The following is a 20,346-nucleotide window of genomic DNA, read 5'->3' as shown; positions in this document are numbered from 1 at the left end:
TCCCGAATGACTCTAGCAAACCTCCCAACCAGGATATTGGTGCCCCTCCAGTTTAGATGCAACACGTCCTTCTTGTACAGGTCACACCTGCCCCGAGGAGATCCCAGTGGCTGTTCACCCTCCCCCTTCAGGATGTCCTGTGTTCGCTCAGAGACATCCTGGACCCTGGCACCAGGGAGGCAACATACCATCCTGGAGTCTCTTTCCTGCCACATAAGCGCCTGTCTGTGCCCCTTCCTCTCGAGTCCCCTATAGCTATCGATCTCCTGCACTTTGCCCTCCCCTGCTGAGCAGCAGAGCCACTGTTCAGGCTGCTGTTGTTGTTTTCCCCACTGGGCTATCCCTCCCCAACAGTATCCAAAACGGTATACCTGTTAGAGAGGGGAACAGCCATAGGGGATTCCTGCACTCCCTGCCTGCCCTTTATAGCAGTCACCCATCTGTCTGATCCAGTGAACAGACTGTGGAAATAACTAACCAGTTATACAGCCTAAAAAAGAATCACACCATTCACAGCAGGGAGACACCATGCACGTGTCCTGTGTGGACAAGGTTTCAACTGATCATCCAACCTGGAGAGACACAAGGACACCGGCACCATGGAGAAAGTGTGGAAATGTGGGGACTGTGGGAAACGGTTCAAATGTTCATCTCAGCTGGAAAATCATTGACGCAGTCACACTGGGACATAACGCTCACCGGCCTGCAGTTCCCTGGATTATCATTGCTACCCTTCTTAAACAAAGGAACAACATTGGCTATTCTCCAGTCCTCCGGGACATCACCTGAAGACTGTGAGGATCCAAACATTTCTGTCAAGGCCTCAGCAATTTCCTCTCTAGCCTCCTTCAGTATTCTGCGGTAGATCCCATCTGGCCCTGGGGACTTATCTACCTCAATATTTTTCAAGACGCCCAACACCTCGTCTTTTTGGATCTCAATGTGACCCAGGCTATCGACACACCCTTCTCCAAACTCAACATCCACTAATTCCTTCTCTTTGGTGAATACTGATGCAAAGTATTCACTTAGTACCTCGCCCATTTCCTCCGGCTCCACACATAGATTCCCTTGCCTATCCTTCAGTGGGCCAACCCTTTTCCTGGCCACCCTCTTGCTTTTTATGTACTTGGGATTTTCCTTAACCTCTTTGCCAATGACTTTTCGTGCCCCCTTCTAGCCCTCCTGACTTATTGCTTAAGTTCCTTCCTACTTTACTTATATTCCACACAGGCTTTGTCTGTTCCCAGCCTTCTAGTCCTGACAAATGCCTCCTTTTTCTTTTTGACGAAGCCTACAATATCTCTCGTTATCCAAGATTCCCGAAATATGCCATATTTATCCTTCTTCCTCATAGGAACATGCCAGTCCTGAATTCCTTTCAACTGACACTTGAAAGCCTCCCACATGTCAGATGTTGATTTGCCCTCAAACATCCGCCCCCAATCTATGTTCTTCAGTTCCCGCCTAATATTGTTATAATTAGCCTTCCCCCAATTTAGCACATTCATCCTAGGACCACTCTTATCCTTGTCCACCAGCACTTTAAAACTTCCTGAATTGTGGTCACTGTTCCCGAAATGCTCCCCTACTGAAACATCTACCACATGGCCGGGCTCATTCCCCAATACCAGGTCCAGTACCGCCCCTTCCCTAGTTGGACTGTCCACATATTGTTTTAAGAAGCCCTCCTGGATTAGCAAGATCCTTCGCCAGTCTACTAGGGACGCAAAGGCCAGAATGCCGGCCTCTTTCGCCTCCTGCACTCCCTGCCCATCCACTACTCCAAATAGTGCTAACCACCAGCTTGGCTTGACCCGGACTTTCACCACCTTAGATAATGTTCTGACAACTCCCGTCCAGAACCCCTCCAGTGTCGGGCATGACCAAAACATAGGGACATGGTTCGCCGGACTTACTGAGCACCTCCCACATCTGTCCTCCAACCCAAGGAACCTGCCGATCCTGAATCCCTTTCAACTGACACTTGAAAGCCTCCCTCATGTCAGATGTTGATTGACCCTGAAACATCCACTCCCAATCTAGGTTCTTCAGTTCCCGCCTAATATTGGTATAATTAGCCTTTCCCCAATTTAGCACATTCACCCTCGGACCACTCTTATCCTTGTCCACCAGCACTTTTAAACTTACTGAATAGTGGTCACTGTTCCCTAAATGCTCCTGGGTGCTCCTTACAAACTCTGCCCCGTCTAAGCCCCTGGCACTAAGTGAGTCCCAGTCAATATTGGGGAAGTTGAAGTCTCCCATCGCAACAACCCTGTTGTTTTTACTCTTTTCCAAAATCTGTCTACCTATCTGCTCCTCTATCTCCTGCTAGCTGTTGGGAGGCCTGTAGTAAACCCCCAACATTGTGACTGCACCCTTCTTATTCCTGATCTCTACCCATATAGCCTCACTGCCCTCTGAGGTGTCCTCCCGCAGTTCAGCTGTGATATGCTTCCTAACCAGTAGCGCAACTGCACCACCCCTTTTACATTCCTCTCTATCCCACCTGAAACATCTAAATCCTGAACATTTAGCTGCCAATCCTCCCCTTCCCTCAACCAGGTCTCTGTAATGGCAACAACATCATAGTTCCAAGTACTAATCCAAGCTCTAAATTCATCTGCCTTACCCGTAATACTTCTTGCATTAAAACATATGCACTTCAGGCCACCAGACCCGCTGTGTTCAGCAACATCTCCCTGTCTGTTCTGCCTCAGAGCCACACTGTCCCTATTCCCTAGTTCTCCCTCGATGCTTTCACCTTCTGACCTATTGCTCCGGTGCCCACCCCCTTGCCATACTAGTTAAAACCCTTCTGTGTGACACCAGCAAACCCCGTGGCCAGGATATTTATGCCTCTCCAGTTTAGATGCAATCCGTCCTTCTTATCCAGGTCACACCTGCCCCGGAAGAGCTCCCAGTGGTCCAGATAATGGAAACCCTCCCTCCTACACCAGCTGTTTAGCCACGTGTTTAGCTGCTCTATCTTCCTATTTCTAGCCTCACTGGCACGTGGCACAGGGAGTAATCCCGAGATTACAACCCGAGAGGTCCTGTCTTTTAACTTTCTGCTGAGCTCCCTGAAAACCTGCTGCAAGACATCATGCCCCTTCCTGCCTATGTTGTTAGTACCAATATGTACAACGACCTCTGCCTGTTTGCCCTCCCCATTCAGGATGCCTGCTACCCGTTCGGAGACATCCTAGACCCTGGCACCAGGTAGGCAACATACCATCCTGGAGTCTCTTTCACGTCCACAAAAGCGCCTATCTGTGCCCGTGACTATGGAGTCCCCTTTGACTATTGCTCTTCTGTGCTTTGACCCTCCCTTCTGAACAGCAGAGCCAGCCGTGCTGCCACTGCTCTGGCTGCTGCTGTTTTCCCCTGATAGGCTATCCCCCCCGACAGTATCCAAAGAGGGTTCGAGAGGGGGACAACCACAGGGGATCCCTGCACTGACTGCCTGCCCTTTCTGGTGGTCACCCATTTCTCTCCCTGCACCTTGGGTGTGACCACATTTATATAACTGCTATCTATGACGCTTTCAGTCACCTGCATGCTCCTAAGTGCATCCAACTGCTGCTCCAACCGAACGATGCAGTCTGTGAGGAGCTCCAGTTGGGTGCACTTTCTGCAGATGAAGCCATCCGGGACGCTGGACGCCTCCTGGACCTGCCACATCTCACAGTCAGAGCACTGCACCCCTCTAATTGACATTGCGTCAATTAATTAGTAACTTAAATTTAAAAGTTTTTAAAAAACGTTACTGTTAACTATATGTTTCCTAGCACTGGATTTCTACTATAAATGTGAAAGCTAAATACAGTACTCTCCGATCTCTGGCTTAGATACTCTTCTAAATTATAATTAAGTAATTAAGTAATTATGTTTAATTGGTTTAACAATGCGTAATTTTTAAATTTAGTTTAGCTTCCCTGCTGTTATTGCTGCTGTTAATCACATACAAGATTGATGGTCTTACAATATTTGGTTATTTCTGCTGATGTCAACAACCCGTATAACTGGCTGCAGTTTAACATTCTGGATTCGTCACTGATTTTTGGGGCTGCAGTGTCTCTTTTTAAAAACATCTTTCCTCTTTATTCAAGATATTTCCCAGGAACACACTTGCAATAGCGTTATGAACTTTTACTTTCATCTTAAATAGTTTTTGGTGCAAAATCTATAATTCAGTTTCTGAAACATTCTACTGTTCTCCAATTGGAAAATGCTGATCAATCATTGCTGACAATTCTTTCTGACTTACACATTCTTCCCTGTGACACCAGCATTATGAAACTAAATTATCAACATGAAATCAAACCGTAAAATATTTTACAGGCTCATCAATAGAAACGTAATCAATCAACATTGTTACCGATGAAGTTTGGAAGTCACTGAGTTGAATCATTTCTGACACAGCAGCAGCAACATTTGGTAAAGGTGGAACCCACAACAAAGACTGGTTTGAGACCCACTCAGCAGCGATGACATCTGTTGTTGAAGCAAAAAGCAAAGCCTACCCGATGCCCAACATAAACCCAAGAGCTAGAACAGTGCTAGAACTTGTTGAAAGACACCTTCATGACCTGCTCCTCCTCTGTTGTTAGGTTGTCGGCTGTACCTCATTTCGAGGGTGACATCTACTCAGGGTCATGTGTTTTCTTGTGTGGTCTTTCTGAGATTGGCAAAGGTGTTTCTCGACCCGCAGATCTTTGGCAGAGATCCCTCTCTGCCTCTTCATTGAGGCATTGGAATTCAAAAGTAATAATAATAATAATATTTATTATTGTCACAAGTAGGCTTACATTATCACTGCAATGAAGTTACTGTGAATATCCCCTAGTCGCCAGTCTCCGGCGCCTGTTCGGGTGAATTCAGAATGACCAATTCACCTAACAAGCAAGTCTTTCGGGGAGAACGTACAGACTCTGCACAGACAGTGACCCAAGCGGGAATCAAACCTGGGACACTGGAGCTGTGAAGCAACAGTGCTAACCACTGTGCTATTGTGCCGTCCTAGTGATGCAGTTTGATGGGCACGCTGTCATGATAGTGACTGATTGGCAGCAAACTCTTGCCAGTCATTACGGTCAATGTTTATTACATAAGTGGGGAGTGAAGAGGCAGGAGTGGAGTACATTCAGAGACAGGCAAGGCAGCACCCAGTTATTAGTCTTGGCCAGAACACCAGCTTTTACAGCATTGTTTCTCCAGAGTTATTAAAGCTTTTGATTGTCTCACAGGAAGGAAACACAGGTTCAGGTGTTGATGGAGACCTCGTGCATCCTCAGCCATCAATCGTAATTATATATAAAATCGAGGATTTGAAATATGTGAAGGTACAATCGATAAGTTTGCAGATGGAAAATTGTTGGTGTGGAAACTAGCGAGGCAAAAGCCTTAAATTATGTGATGATACAGATGGGCTGGTTATATGGGCAGAACAGTGGCAAATTGAATTTAACCAGGAAAAGTGGTAGCTCTTGTACAGAGTCAGTACAGACATGGTGTGCGGGTGACTTCCATCAGTGCTGGATCATTTTAGATAACACTAAACATTCAGTATCACGAGCAAGAGGGAAGAATATGGAGGAATTACTGATTCTGGGATTGAACCCAACAAGAATTTGCATCTTCTGGGGAGGAGAAAAAGGACCCATTGGGGAAAAAAACCTTAAGTTCTGCACTGTTCCACAGGAGAGCAGCATTTAATCATTTTGAGAAATGAAGAATAGCAGAATATGCATTGATAATTTGTTTGATTATTTTATTGGTAATCACGTTATTTTGTATTAGCTGCTTGCGATGTCAATGGTGCGGCTATTACCCAACATTCCCTGCGACTGTGAATGTGCCCGAGTCACTCCACAGGAGCCCAGTGCGCAGTCGCAATGCTGGGCGTATCTGGAGCATGCGCAGTGTCACTTTGCTCGGAGGTCCGCGAGTGCGGGAGCGGCCGTTTCGGGCGATGAGAGTTGGTGAGGCGGAGGGAGGAATGGGGCCGGGAGTCGGGGTGGGGAGGGAGTGAAGGCTTCATAAACACCTCCTGCTGGTCACAAGGCCGGAATAAGACCCTGCAAATCCCGCGTTTGCAGCTGCGGAGCTTTTATTCGGTATCAGGCCCAGTTACACGGCCGCCATCTTTGTTTAGCGGCGCGGCTGAGGGGCCATCTTGATGACGTAACAGAGGCGGTGCTTCCGGATCCTGGTGACCAGGAGAGAAAATCATTGTCTCGATGATTGACAGGCCCCTCCAGAGGGGAAAGGTGCTGCTGCCATGTGTGGCAATCTGAAAAACAAGAATAATAACATCAGAATTAGCAGCAGGAGTAGGCTATTCACCCTGCTCTGCCATCCAATGTACCCTGAATTACATTTTCCTGCCTTCCCCAAAAAACCTTGTCAACCCAGTGTATAAAAAAGGACTAACTTAACTTTGAGTTTATTCAGTGACCCAGTGCCACTACTCTCTGGGAAAGAAAATTCCACAAACTCAGCTTTGACAAAGCGTCATCCAGACTCACTGATACTGTCAGACCTGCTGAGATTGTCCAGTATTTTCTGTTTTTGTTTCAGATTCCAGCATCTGCTTTAAAGCAGTAATTTGCTTTTATCCACAGACTGATGACCCTCTGAAAGAAGACATTTGAAAAATGAAATGAAATGAAAATCGCTTATTGTCACAAGTAGGCTTCAAATGAAGTTACTGTGAAAAGCCCCTTGTCGCCACATTCTGGCACCTGTTCTAGGAGGCTGGTTCGGGAATTGAACCGTGCTGCTGGCCTGCTTTAAAAGCCAGTGATTTAGCCCAGTGTGGTAAACCAGCCCCTTTCTCCTTATCTCAGTGTCAAATTGGATAATTCTTATCTTTAAACTGCCCCCCTTAGTTCTTGAATCCCCATGTGGGAAAATATTCTTTCATCAAAAGCCCTCAGAATCTTAGATGTTTCAATAAGATCACCTCTCATTCTTCTAAACTCCACCGGGTACAGACCAAACAGGCTCAATCTTGCTCCATAAAACAAACTCTCCTATCCCAGGAATCAGACTAGTGAACCTTCACTGAACTGCCTCCAATGCATGTATAGCCCACATTATATAATCCTGGGACTGGCAACAGGGGGAAAGAATGTTTGGAACTTCTATCCTGGACTCGAAGAGTGATGGATTTTGGAAACTCCTTTTACCGGGGGTTAGGAGAGGATTTACACCCAGTAAACTCAAACTAAGATAAATGTTTGTCTGATCTTAATTTCTAACCTCAACTAACATTTCTGACCATTGTAATTTCCTTTTACAGCTGCTTCCAAAGCTTCCGATATCTCTCCAGCCGAAGGTTGCAGCAGGAGATTGTAAACTTGGAAACACTGAAATTGTGACAGAGGTGAGTATTATTATTATTTATTATAAATTTAGAGGACCCAATTATTTGTTTCCAATTGAGGGGCAATTTAGCATGGCCAGTCTGAAGCTGGCACTCCTTGTGCAAACTTTGGTGTTGTGAGGTTGTTGCTGTGGTGAAAAGTGGCTGCTGCTCTCTCTCTCTCTCTGTTGCTGCTGCCGTTGCTCAGTTTGCTGCCTGTTTCCAGTGCTGAATGCTGCTGAGCTGCCTGGAGGAAGGAGAGGTGAGAGAAGGAAGGCGAGGGGAGAGAAGGACAACAACAAGGAGGCAACTTCAAAAACAAGATGGGAGTAAAGCCCTTTGGACTGCTTGTTTGCTGGGCCCCTCCCGGGATGAGGGCCCGGCTCTGCCCAGTTCTCCCAACTGATAAGATCTGCCTTCAGCAAGGACAAAACCCTCCATATTCTATCTGGTGTGCTTGTTCCAGCGCAGGGAGGATCGAGTGGGCTGTGTGTTTGCTGAGCCCCCTCCCGGACTGAAGACCACACACACCAGCCGGGAGGAAGTGGATTCCATTGGGTGGGTGTTCCAGGGTGGGAGCACGGACTGTTTTGCTGAGTCCTACTTGGGCCGAAGACCTCGCGAACCAGCGCCACTTATCTCCTTGTGAACCTGCTTCTGGGCCTGGTGAAGCATGTCAGTTATGGGTCCAGGCAGCGGGCGACCGAGGGGGTCACCTGACCAGATTGTTTGCCCCTTTTCCGCGACTACACTCACAGCTGGGTGTCCCTAGAAAGGGAGCATGCAGTGTCCATGGGCACCATCATAGCCTCACATGCCCTGTGGGTACCGCAGGGGTTGGGGTGCTTTATTCACCCCTTTAAATGCACTCTCATTAGATTTTTTAAGTTTCTGCTGATCTTTGTCACATTCAGGCAGTGCCCCTAACTGGAGCTGCCCTTTTTGCTTTGTCCCTAAGTTTGTTTCCTTGGTTCTATTTTGTTGGTGGACCTCAAAAGAGTGGCCAATCCACCTAGCCTGCACATCTTTGGGTTGTGGGGGTGAGACCCATGGAGACACAGGGAGAATGTGCAAACTCCACATGGCGGTGACCCGGGGCCGGGATCGAATCTGTGAGGCAGCTGTGCTAGCCACTGCCACCGTGCCACCCTTTATCATGATGGTTCCAGTCCTATTTTATCACACACCTCCCAGTGACACTCACTATAACACAGAAACCTCAAAATATCAATGCTACCTTGCATCTTGCCCTCCTATTATTGTCTAATGATAACAGTAACAGAGTAACACACACCCGAACTGGAATATCAGATAGGTTGTTGTCTAATAATAATAGTGACAGACTTCCGGTGACGGCGGGCGGGAGGCGGCCGCACAATGGAGAGCCCCTGCTCGGGAACGGCAATTTCGGGGCTTTAAGCCCGGTCCCAGGGTCCGCGGAGGCGGCAGAAGAAGGGAGAAGGCACGGAGGAGGCACTGAGAAGACACAGGAGGAAAAAAAGAACAAAGAAAAATGTCGAAGGTGAGCAGAAAAACGGCCGAAAAAAACCCAGCTGGAGGTCCGTCGGGGAGTGGAAAGGTCATCGTGGGGTCACCAGGAAAAATGGAGGCTGGAGCACCAGGGAAGGCCGCACTGCTTACGGCTGAAGAAATAACCAAGGTGATGGCTGCGGAATTTGAAAAGCAGTTGGCGCAGATTGCGAAATGCATGGAGACGGTGAGGAAGGAGATGAGGGAGGCTTTGAGTGTGCTGGTGGAGGAGACGGTTTCCCCGGTGAGGACGGAGGTGGCGAGCGCAGTGGCGGAGGTGCGAGAGCAAGGGGAGGCGCTGAAGGATGTGGAGGAGACGGTATTGCAGCACGGTGATCAACTTACCTCGATGGGGAAAGAGATGCGGAAGGTGATGGACACGAACAAGAATCTGCGAGGAAAAATGGAAGACCTGGAAAACAGATCCAGGCGACAGAATTTGAGGATTGTGGGGCTGCCCGAAGGAGTTGAAGGCCGAAGCCGACTGAGTATTTTGCCGCGATGCTGGCAAAACTACTGGGAGAGGGGGAGGACCCCTCCCGATATGAACTGGATCGGGCTCATCGGTCGTGGAGGCCTGTACCAAAGGCGAGTGAGCCGCCAAGGGCAGTGACTCTGTGCTTCCGTAGGTAGAGTGAAGGAGAAGGTCCTGAGCTGGGCCAAGCAGAAGCGGGTGGTGCAGTGGGCTGGAACTGGTATACGTGTATACCAGGACTTTACGGTGGAGCTGGCAAGGAGGCGGGCTGCCTTCAACCGGGTGAAGTGAGCACTGTACATTAGCAAGGTGCGGTGCGGCATTGTATATCCAGCGAAGCTGAGGGTGACTTACAAGCTCAGGGACTTTTATTTTGGAACGGCGGAAGCAGCGGAGGAGTTTGCGAAAGCAGAAGGACTATGGCAGAACTGACAAACTGAGGAATGGCCATGTGCCGATGTAACCTCATGACTGTAGTTTCTTCTTTTTTGTATCACTGCGCGCGGGTGTAGAGATTAAAGGAGCCAAGGTGGTATATATTTGGACGAGGGAAGGGATGGGACTCTCACTCGAAATGAGAGTTCTTTGGGGATAGGCGGGGTTTGTGAGCTAAAAGGGGATCTTTGGGCTTTCCTGGGGAAGGGCAAGTGGGAAAGGGACCCAGGCGGGGGCCTCCACGCTGGCCGGTGTGTGCCGGCCAGTGAACGGGAGTGAGGTGGGGGGAGAGGCTGCGGCCATCAGAGCCTGGCAGAACAGGGTCCGAGTGGTCTAGCCAGGGTGGAAAGTTGGGGGGTAAGGAACCGAGGGTAGGGGGAGGAGTTTTACAAGAGGCAGTGGACGGGAGGAGCTGGAGGCCTGGGGTGGGGGGGTGGGAGCTGTGTAAGATTAAGGGTGATTACGGGTAATCCCTGATTTATTTTTGTCATTTGTTTATGCAAACATGCGGGTTGAGGTTTGGGGGTTGGTGGGTAGATGGGATCATTGTTGTTATTATGGGGACTGACATATCTTGCTGATTATTGTTTATTGTTGATGGATGTAAATGTGGGAGAAAATGTGAAAATGGAGGAGAATAAAAAAAATAATAATAATAGTGACAGAGTAACGTACACCAGAATTGGAATAACAGGCAGGTTATTGCCTAATCATGACAGAGTTACGGGGGTGGCTCGGTAGTTAGCATGTGTTGCCTCAAGCACTAGGTACCTGGGTTCGATTCCGACCTTGGGTCACTGTCTTTGTGGAGTTTGCACATTCTCCCCGTGGCTGCGAAGATTTTCTCCCAAAGTCCAATGATGTGCAGGTTAGGTGAATTGTCAGTGCTAAATTGTCCCTGGGTGGGGTTACGGGGTTAGGGTGGGGGTTTGGCCAAGGTAGGGTGATCTTTCAGAGGGTCGGTGTAAACTCACTGGGCCAAATGGCCTCTTTCAGCACTGTAGGGATTCTATGATTCTACACTGGATCCAATGATGTGTTCACTCACACACTGCAGCCTGACCTATTGGAACTAACAATGTGTTTCTTACACTCAAAGTAAGTGAATCCTTTGCTGTTTCCCCTCTGGGTCCCATCTCCATTATTATTGTCTGATTGTCCCACTGAGACTCTCACTGTTATTATTGGACAGTCAGCCTGAGCCTGTGGCCGCTCTCACCATCTGGAACCGTCACAATGCCCAGGTGATTGACGGCAGCTCAGGACCAATAGGAAGAGGAGGGGTGGGACTGGGAGCAGCTGGTCCTCCAACTAATCGGTGTGAATGAAGGGCGGGGCCCGCTGTGATTGAAGCATGCGCAGTGTGGGTAATAGCGAAGGAGAAGAGCGTCTTCTTCAGATCCGAAATTGGTGAGAGGCGTTTAACAATATGGAGGGAGCGAGAGATCGCGGGGGTGGGCGGAAATGTTGTGTAAAGTTGTTGTAAGCTGCAAACCTCGGAAAAGAGTTTCCGGGACCCCATTTGTACTGAGCGGAGCTGCAGCTCCTCATGTTCGGCTCGGGTTAACAGCCGCCATCTTTATTGGATGTGCGTCAGGGCGCATGCGCGTTTGTCATCTTTGTCGGGGCGATGTTTCAATGAGTGGGAGGAGCTTGTTCCCCATTGTTCAGAATGGAGACAACCTGTCCATCAACCTGGATTAGTCTTTGAGTCCCAGTGTCTTATTGATGATGGAAAGCGGTGGCAGAGATGGAAAGGAAAGGAAGCCAATCCTGCTCTCCGGATTTCACTGTCTTATTAGACATTCTGTCCCATGTATTCAAAGCTCTGCGGCTCTGTTCAGCCACATGTAGACCCAGAATAGAAATTCACAACTCTTGAGTAGACGTCACCTCAAATCGAGGGACAGCTGATGACAAAAGGGTCAGTGTGCAGCGGGGGGCATGAGTGATCATCCTGGACCAGGGAGCAGGAGGAGAGAATGGTGTGAATTTCTATCCTGGACTGGCGGTGATTAATTTTGGAAACTCCTTTTACAGGGGATTAGTAGGGGAGGATTTACACACAGCAAACTCAAACCGGGAGAAATGTTTATCTTGCCTGAATTTTATTTCTGGACTGACAGTGATGCCTTTGTAAACCTCTTTCACCTATCTCTGGATCTGTAAAGACTTAATTAACTGCAAATGCTCACATTCTAAGCATTGTCTTGCATCTTTGAATTTGTCTACATATATGTTTCTGGAACATACCTCTTAATTCATCTGAGGAACGAGCAGTGCTCCGAAAGCTAGTGTTTGAAACAAACCTGTTGGACTTCAACCTGGTGTTGTAAGACTTGTTACTGTTCATTCACAGGGGCTTGGAAAGAGATTCGTAGACAGGAAACTCACAACCAGTCCTCACATCAAATTCTTCTAACACCACTGTTCAAGTTACCAGGACCTGAAGATTATCGACCTTTGTGTGTAAGCATTGAGTTCTATATCATTATCACTCACTGTATAAAAGTCTACCTCCCATCTCCCCTGTAGATCTTGTTCACAATCTTAAATCTGTGAACCGTAATCCTTATACAATCGACTGATGGGAACAGTTTTTAAAACTCTTTTGCTGGGTTTGCTGTTGTCGTTTCTGGTGCCTGGGTCGATGCCGGGTGGTCTGTCCGGCTTCATTTCTTTCTCATGTTTTTGTTGTGGTTGAATCAGCTTGGACCAGTCCATTTAGGATCCAGAACACAATTGAAGTCTCCGCCAAGAATCAATTGATCTGTATCCAGGTCTGGGATGGATTCCAATAATTATTTTTTACAAATGTTTCTATGAGATCCCCTCATTAAAAAAAAAGATAGAGAAGCAGAATTAGCCCATCGAGTTTGCTCTGCCATTCGATCATGGCTGATATGTTTCTCATCCCCGTTCATCTTGTACCTCTCTTGAAATGAATGCGAACATTGCATTTGCCTTTCTAACTGCCAACTTTCCTTTATTTGTTCTTAGGGTGTGGGTGTTGCCTTGGCCCAATGTTGCTAATCGTAATAATGTTGCTAACTTTGGTTGGCTCTTAATTTGTTGCCCGTTGTGTCTTTACTTCATTTGCTCTGTTTCTATAACCTTTGCTCTAGACTCGCCAGGTATCTTTATGATACCGCCACGAGGTTCAAGTTCAAGTGCTGATCAATAACTCAATACACCAGTTAGTAAGTTTCAAATCAAAACACATTTATTACACACAGTCAATCACTACTCATGCATAAACTCTACATACTAGACTATCTCTAACACTATAAGGCCTATACTTAGCTTTGGAACTGGCCCACCAGGTCAGGGGAACAAATGGCCTTTTGTTCGATTCTGAGTCTGCAGGATTCAAAGCTGGTATAGACTGGTAGCTAGGAGCGCCTATCTCGTAGCGTGCGTTGACTGGAGACTTACTTGGTTGATGCGGCAGCTCAGCAGGTCACTGTCAAGGGTTGTTTCGAGCTGCTGAGTGACCCTGCCAAGAAGGACGAATTGAACTTGGGGACCCTACTTTATAGTCCCCAGGGGCTTCGCGCCAATCGGGGGGGACCCCGTACCTGGTTCCAAGTGATTGGACTACGTTCCGATCACTTGGATCGATTTCTCCAATACTGGAGCTGTTCCCTGATCGCTAGGCGGTTCCTGAGTGTCCGTTGACCTTCCTTTGTCTTTGCTCCTGCTGGCGCTGAGGAGTCTGGGTTGGCCTTATTTCCCTTAAATGTTTCCAATTGTTCCCGGGGATCGCTCATTAATATGCAGATGGATGCTGGTTTCAGTGCTGTCTGGGTTTCTGTAAGCTCTAATACACAGGAAACTTTGCACCTGCTAGTTTTTTTCCTGGCTTGACTGAATTTCCCTGCATTCTTTGCGGATCTCCAATTTAAGTTGGGAAGTGGCCAACCCAGTGGCTACATAATCAGTTCGCAAAGCATAATTTATATCAAAAATATCCATTTCAATGGCGGGTTTATTACCCAACATGTGTAGCAGTTGAGAATGTGCTCTATCCACATGACAGAAGCTCCTCGCACATGCACAGAGTCCGGCTGTGACTGGAGCATGCGGCGTTCGGGCTGTGACCAGCGCATGTGCAGTGCAGGTTGTCGCTGACGGTGCGAGGAGCGGGAAACAATCGAGCGACTTCCAGGATTGGAGCCGGTGGGTGACTGGGGAGCAATTGAAGCTGCGGAGTGAGCGGGGAGGCTTCATAAATACCCCGTGGAGGCTTCAACTCCCGAGTAAAATGTTAATGGTCCGCGGAGTGAGCTGGGAGGCTTCATAAAGCCCCGTGGAGGCTTCAACTCCCGAGTAAAATGTTAATGGTCCTGTCTTAAACAGCACCGAACAGAGTGAGAGCTGAGTGGTGACAGGCCCGGGTTACCGGCCGCCATCTCTACAGAGGACAATGCGCCGCAGGGAAGGGGCTGGTATAGCACAGTGGGCTAAGACAGCTGGCCTGTAATGCAGAACAAGACCAGCAGCGCGGGTTCAATTCCCGTTCCAGCCTCCCCGAACAAGCGCCGGAATGTGGCGACCAGGGGCTTTTCGCAGTAACTTCATTGAAGCCGACTTGTGACAATACGTGATTATTAATATTATTGTGCGCTGCGAGCCTAGACCGGATGCCAACTCTCCCAGATTGACTGGCTGGAGTCTCCAGGATTTTATTTGTGGGAGTCACTGGCTGGGCCAACATTTATTGCCCGTCCCTAATTTCCCTTATACCGAGTGGCATCTCGGAGGGCATTTAAAGAGTCAACCACATTGCTGTGGTTTGGAATCATGTCGGCCAGACCAGGTAAGGATGGCAGATTTTCTTTTCTGTTCATTCACGGGATGTGGGTGTCGCTGGCTGGGCCAGCATTCACTGCCCAGCACTAATTGCCCTAGAACTGAGTGCATCTCAGACAGCATTTTAAGGGTCAACCAGCTGACTGTGGATCTGGAGTCACATGTAGGCCAGACCAGGTAAGGATAGAAGATTTCCTTCACTGAAGGACAGGAGTGAACCAGATGGGTCTTTGCAACAATTGACAATGGTTTCATGGTCATCAGTAAACTTTCAATGAATTCAAATTTTACCTTCTGCCTTGGTGAGATTCATGTCTGGGTGTCTGGAAAATCATTGGGACAGTAAAGATTTTTGAACATTTCCCTTCAGTGGATATAAAAATATTGAAAATGGGATAAAGGTTGTTTGGCTGACAGTCAATCACTGTCTTGTGAGGAAATGCTCCTTTTGCTTCCCAATTGGCCGAGGAAGGCAGTGTGTCACAAGGATGGATGTGTTGACCGATTAATGGCTGGAGGATGGGGGCAGGTCATGTGATCAAACCTCCAGGAATACATTTAATCAAAGTTGGTGAGGAGAGATTGTTGTGAATTTCGATCCTAAACTGACAGTGAGGTTTCTGTAAATTTACAGGATAATGGAAGTGGAGGTTTAACAGACGGGATACTAAAACCAAACGTCACATCGCAATCTGACAGAGTCACTCGATTCATCAGAACCTGAATATCAGCAGCATCTGGGTGTGGAAGGTAAAAGGTTTGTCTGTTCTGTCTGTGAGGGAAGATTTCAGGTCTCAGTGTGACTGGAAAAGCCACGAGATTCACAAACCCTGGTTAGGCCAAACCTGGAGAACTGTGTTCAGTTCTGGGCAACAAACCTGAGGAAGGAGAGAATGGCCTTGGAGCGAGTGTAGCACAGATTTACCTGAGTGATATCTGAACACCCCGGGGTTAAATTACAAGGCGAGATTGGACAAAAATGTCAGAGTCAGCTGCCTCACAGCGCCGAGGTCCCAGGTTCGATCCTGGCTCTGGATCACTGTCCATGTGGAGTTTGTACGTTCTCCCCGTCTTTGCGTGGGTTTCGCTCCCAAAACCCAAAGATGTGCAGGCTCGGTGGATTGACCATGCTAAATTGCCCCTTAATTGGAAAAAAAGAATTGGGTACTCTAAATTTATTTTTAAAAATAAAAAAAAAACATTATGGGCAGAGAAGGGCATTCGGTCCATTGAGTCCATGCTAGCTCTCTAATCGGCACGGTGGTTAGCACTGTTGCTTCCCAGCGCCAGGGACCCGGGTTCGATTCCCGGCTTGGGTCACTGTCTGTGCGGAGTCTGCACGTTCTCCCCGTGTCTGCTGTGGGTTTCCTCCGGGTGCTGCGGTTTCCTCCCACAAATCCCGAAAGACGTGCTTGTTAGGTGAATTGGACATTCTGAATTCTTCCTCTATATACCCGAACAGGCGCCGGAGTGTGGTGACTTGGGGATTTTCACAGTAATTTCAGTGCAGTGTTAATGTAAGCGTACTTGTGACACTAATAAAGATTATTATTATCTGGAGCAATCCAGTCAGAGTCATTCTCCTGCTCTGTCTCTGTATCCTCACAGGTTTATTTCTCTCAGGTTTCTATCCAATTAAAAAAAAAGATTTATTGTGTCTGTTTCGAAACTCCATCATAGGCAGCAAGTTTAAGGTCATTGCCACTGGCTGTGTAAAAACATTATTATACCTCCTGGACCATTCACATGCATAGATACAGAGCAACGTAGAAAATAGGAGCAGGAGGAGACCATTCGGCCCTTCGAGCCTGCTCCACCATTCATTACGATCAGAGCTGATTAGGCTCAATAGCCTAATCCCGCTTTCCCCCCATATCCTTTGATCTCCTTCGCCCTCAGTGCTGTATCTAACTGCTTCTTGAAAACATGCAATGTTTTGGCCTTCATTAGTTCCTGTGGCAACGAATTCCACAGGCTCACCACTCGCTGGGTGAAGAAATTTCTCCTGATCTCTGTCCGAAATGGTCTACCCCGTATCCTCAGACTGCGACCCCTATTTCTGGACACACACACTATTGGGAACATCCTTCCTGAATCTACTCTGTCTCGCCCTGTTTTTTAAAAAAATATAAATTTAGAGTGCCCAATTCTATTTTTGCAATTAAGGGGCAGTTTTAGCGTGGCCAATCTACCTACCCTGCACATCTTTGGATTTGTAGAGGTGAGACTCACGCAAAACAGGGAGAATGCGCAAATTCCACACAGACAGTGGGCCGGGATCGAACCCGGGTCCTTGGCGACATGAGGCAGCAGTGCTAACCACTGCGCCACCACTTTTTATAGGTTTCTGTGAGAACCCCCCTCATTCTTCTGAACTCTAGCGAATACAATCCTAACCGATTCAACCTAATCTGCACATCTTTGAACTGGGAGGAAACCGGAGCACCCGGAGGAAACCCACACAGACACGGGGAGAAAGTGCAAACTCCACACAGTCAGGGTGGGAATTGAACCCTGGTGCTGTGAGGCAGCAGTGCTAAGCACTATGCCACCCTCTGTCTTGCAATCCTCAAGAGGAAAACAAATCCTTACCCCCATCTGAAATGGGTGCCCCCTTATTTTGCAACAGTGACCCCCTTGTTCCAGAGTCTCCCACAAGAGGAAACATCCTCTCCACATCCACCCTGTCAAGACCCCTCAGGATCTTATATAGTTCAATCCAGGTTTTCCCCCAAACTTTAAATCTGTGTCCAGACTGCTTGTACGACCAGTGAATGTAAACAGAGTTTCTTTGTCCACCCGATTGAAACCTGGCATAATCTTGTGTACCTGAATCAAATCTTCCCTCAACCTCCTTTGCTGGAACCATTCTGGTAAATCTCCTCTGCACATTCTCAAGAACCTTGAGATCCTTCCTGAAGAGTTGTAACCAGAGCTTTATAAAGATTCATAGAATAGAATTAGAGCCATAGAATTCCTACAGTGCAGAGGGGGGCCATTCGGCCCATCGGGTCTACACCTATTCTCTGAAAGGACACCATGCCTAGGCCCGCACTCCTACCCTGTCCCTGTAACCCCATAGCCCCACCTAACCTGCACATACCCTGACACTAACGGGCAATTTATCAAGGACAATCCACCTAACTTGCTCTTCTTTGAACTGTGGGAGGAAACCTGAGCACCGGGTGGAAACCCACGCAGACACGGGAAGAAAGTGCAAACTCCACACAGACAGTCGCCAAGTCAGGAATTGAACCCTGGTCTTTGGTGCTGTGAGGCAGTCGTGCTAATCACCACCAGAAGCATAGTTTTGGTGTCAATATTACTGTTTATGAAGCTCAAGATCGAATTTGCTTTGCCAACTACTCTCTTAATATGTCTTGTAGATACACAAAACCCCTCTTCACCTCTTTCTCTCTCCTCCCAAAGAGGTCAGTTGGGTTTTTATGACAATCCAGCAGTTTTCATGGTCACTTTTTCCCAGTGCCGGCCCCACAAATGACCAGATTCATTCAGGTAAATTTCACAACCTCACCAACCTCTCACTCCCTATTTTCTGTTTTCAATCCATTTCACAGGGTGGTCGAAGGGGAGGCTTCAAAGTCTGGAGAATCAAACCAAGCTCACATCAAGATCTGACAGAGTTCTCAATTTATCATACCCTGAACATCATCGGAATATCATTGAACATGGAAGGAGAAAGCATTGTTCACAGTGCGGGGAAACCGTACACGTGTTGTGTGTGTGGACGAGGATTCAGCCGATCATCAGGCCTCACAAGCCACAAATGCAGTTGCACTGAGGAGAAACCGTGGAAATGTGCGGACTGTGGGAAAGGATTCACTGTCCCATCCAAGCTGGAAATTCATCGACGCAGTCACACTGGGGAGAGACCATTCACCTGCTCCAAGTGTGGGAAGGGATTTACTAAGTCATCCCACCTGCTGAGTCACCAGCGAATTCACACGGATGAGAGACCGTTTCAATGTCCAGACTGTGGGAAGTGCTATAAAGGTTCTGCGGAACTGATGCGCCATCAACGTGTTCACACTGACGAGAGACCGTTCAGGTGCTCTCATTGCGGGACTGGGTTCAGACGATCATCTGACCTCACTGTACATCAGCGAAGTCACACTGGCGAGAGGCCGTTCACCTGCTCCAAGTGTGGGAAGGGATTTACTATTTCAGCCCACCTGCTGAATCACCAGCGCGTTCACACTGATGAGAGACCGTTTCAATGTCCAGACTGTGGGAAGTGCTATAAAAGTTCAGGGAATCTGACAAGCCATCAACGTGTTCACACTGACGAGAGACCGTTCAGGTGCTCTCACTGTGGGACTGGGTTCAGACGATCATTTCACCTTACTGCACATCAGCAAATTCACACTGGGGAGAGGCCATTCACCTGCTCCAAGTGTGGGAAGGGATTCACTCAGTCATCCGCTCTCTCCACACACCAGCGAATTCACACTGGGGAGAGACCATTCGCCTGCTCCGAGTGTGGGAAGGGATTCACTCAGTCATCCACCCTGCAGAACCATTATCGAATTCACACTGGGGAGAGACCATTCGCCTGCTCCAAGTGTGGGAAGGGATTCACTCAGTTATCCCACCTGCTGAGACACCAACGAGGCCACAAGTAACCATAGTGATTGGATGTTGCTGTTACTCACATTCAGGACTGAACCATGTTCATTTGGGTCTCTTTCTGCTGATAACAAACTCCAGCCTATTTACAGGGGCTAATATTCTGGCTAAAAGTCAAATAAATTAGATTTGTGAGAAATACGCAGTGTGTTGAAACTTTTTAATATCTCTGACACAATGAAATGAAAAATGAAAATCGCTTATTGTCACAAGTAGGCTTCAAATGAAGTTACTGTGTAAAGCCCCTAGTCGCCACATTCCGGCGCCTGTTCGGGGAGGCTGTTACGGGAATTGAACCGTGCTGCTGGCCTGCCTTGGTCTGCTTTCAAAGCCAGCGATTTAGCCCTGTGCTAAACAGCCCCTGTTAGTTAGTTCCTTTTGAAATACCCTCGCTCTCCCCCGTCTCTTCCATCCTCACCTCCAACAAGAAGTGTGAGGAGCTTGTGGAGCATCTTTGTGACTGAGATGGAGTAAATCCGATCAGCTGTCTCTGCTGCTTCCCTACCTTCCATGAGCCCACCGGACCAAATTGTCTCTAAATTTCATCCTTTCCCGAGCCCTGAACCCACATCTTTCTCTAGTTTCTCTCCCATCTCCCCTCATGCCCTCACAGAGCTCATCTTGTCCATGAGACCCAGCTGCTGCTCCATCGACCCTATTCCCACTGAGCTACTGATCAGCCAACTACCCTGTGTCCATGGATGTTGTCAACATTTCTCTCTCTTCAGGTACTGTCCCTCTGTCCTTCAAATCTGCCATCATCACCCCCTCCTCAATAAAACAAACCCTTGACCCTGCCATCCTTACAAATTACTGCCCCATCTTCAACCTCTCTCCAAACTCTTTGAACATGTTGTCACCTCCCAAATCCTTGCCTATCTTTCCCAGAACTCCCATGTCTGAATCCCTTCAATCTGGTCTCTGCCCTGTCACAGTCGTGAAATACAAGAAACAATCAGAACCTCACCCGGAGAGAAAGACAGACAATCCGGGAACTTGGCTCCAATACGGATATGTTCATAACCAGAAGACAAGGGTAGGAGCACAGTCATTATCGAGAGACAACAATACCTGC

General features: G+C 47.9%; 1 protein-coding gene across 1 annotated transcript in view; it reads left to right on the top strand.

Annotated features, from left to right (window-relative positions):
- Positions 1–19,410, top strand: part of LOC140417815 (uncharacterized) — a 35,444-nt gene extending 16,034 nt beyond the window's left edge. The window contains exons 4-6 of the mRNA XM_072501268.1: positions 5,253–5,348; positions 7,310–7,393; positions 18,203–19,410. Coding sequence (XP_072357369.1) covers positions 5,253–5,348; positions 7,310–7,393; positions 18,203–19,267 — 1,245 coding nt within the window. The 3' untranslated portion in view covers positions 19,268–19,410. The remainder of the gene's footprint in view (positions 1–5,252; positions 5,349–7,309; positions 7,394–18,202) is intronic.
- The last annotated feature ends 936 nt before the right edge of the window (positions 19,411–20,346 follow it).

Source organism: Scyliorhinus torazame, chromosome 5, assembly GCF_047496885.1.
Source record: "Scyliorhinus torazame isolate Kashiwa2021f chromosome 5, sScyTor2.1, whole genome shotgun sequence".
Classification (NCBI taxonomy): domain Eukaryota; kingdom Metazoa; phylum Chordata; class Chondrichthyes; order Carcharhiniformes; family Scyliorhinidae; genus Scyliorhinus; species Scyliorhinus torazame.
This window is presented reverse-complemented; position numbering and strand designations above follow the sequence as displayed.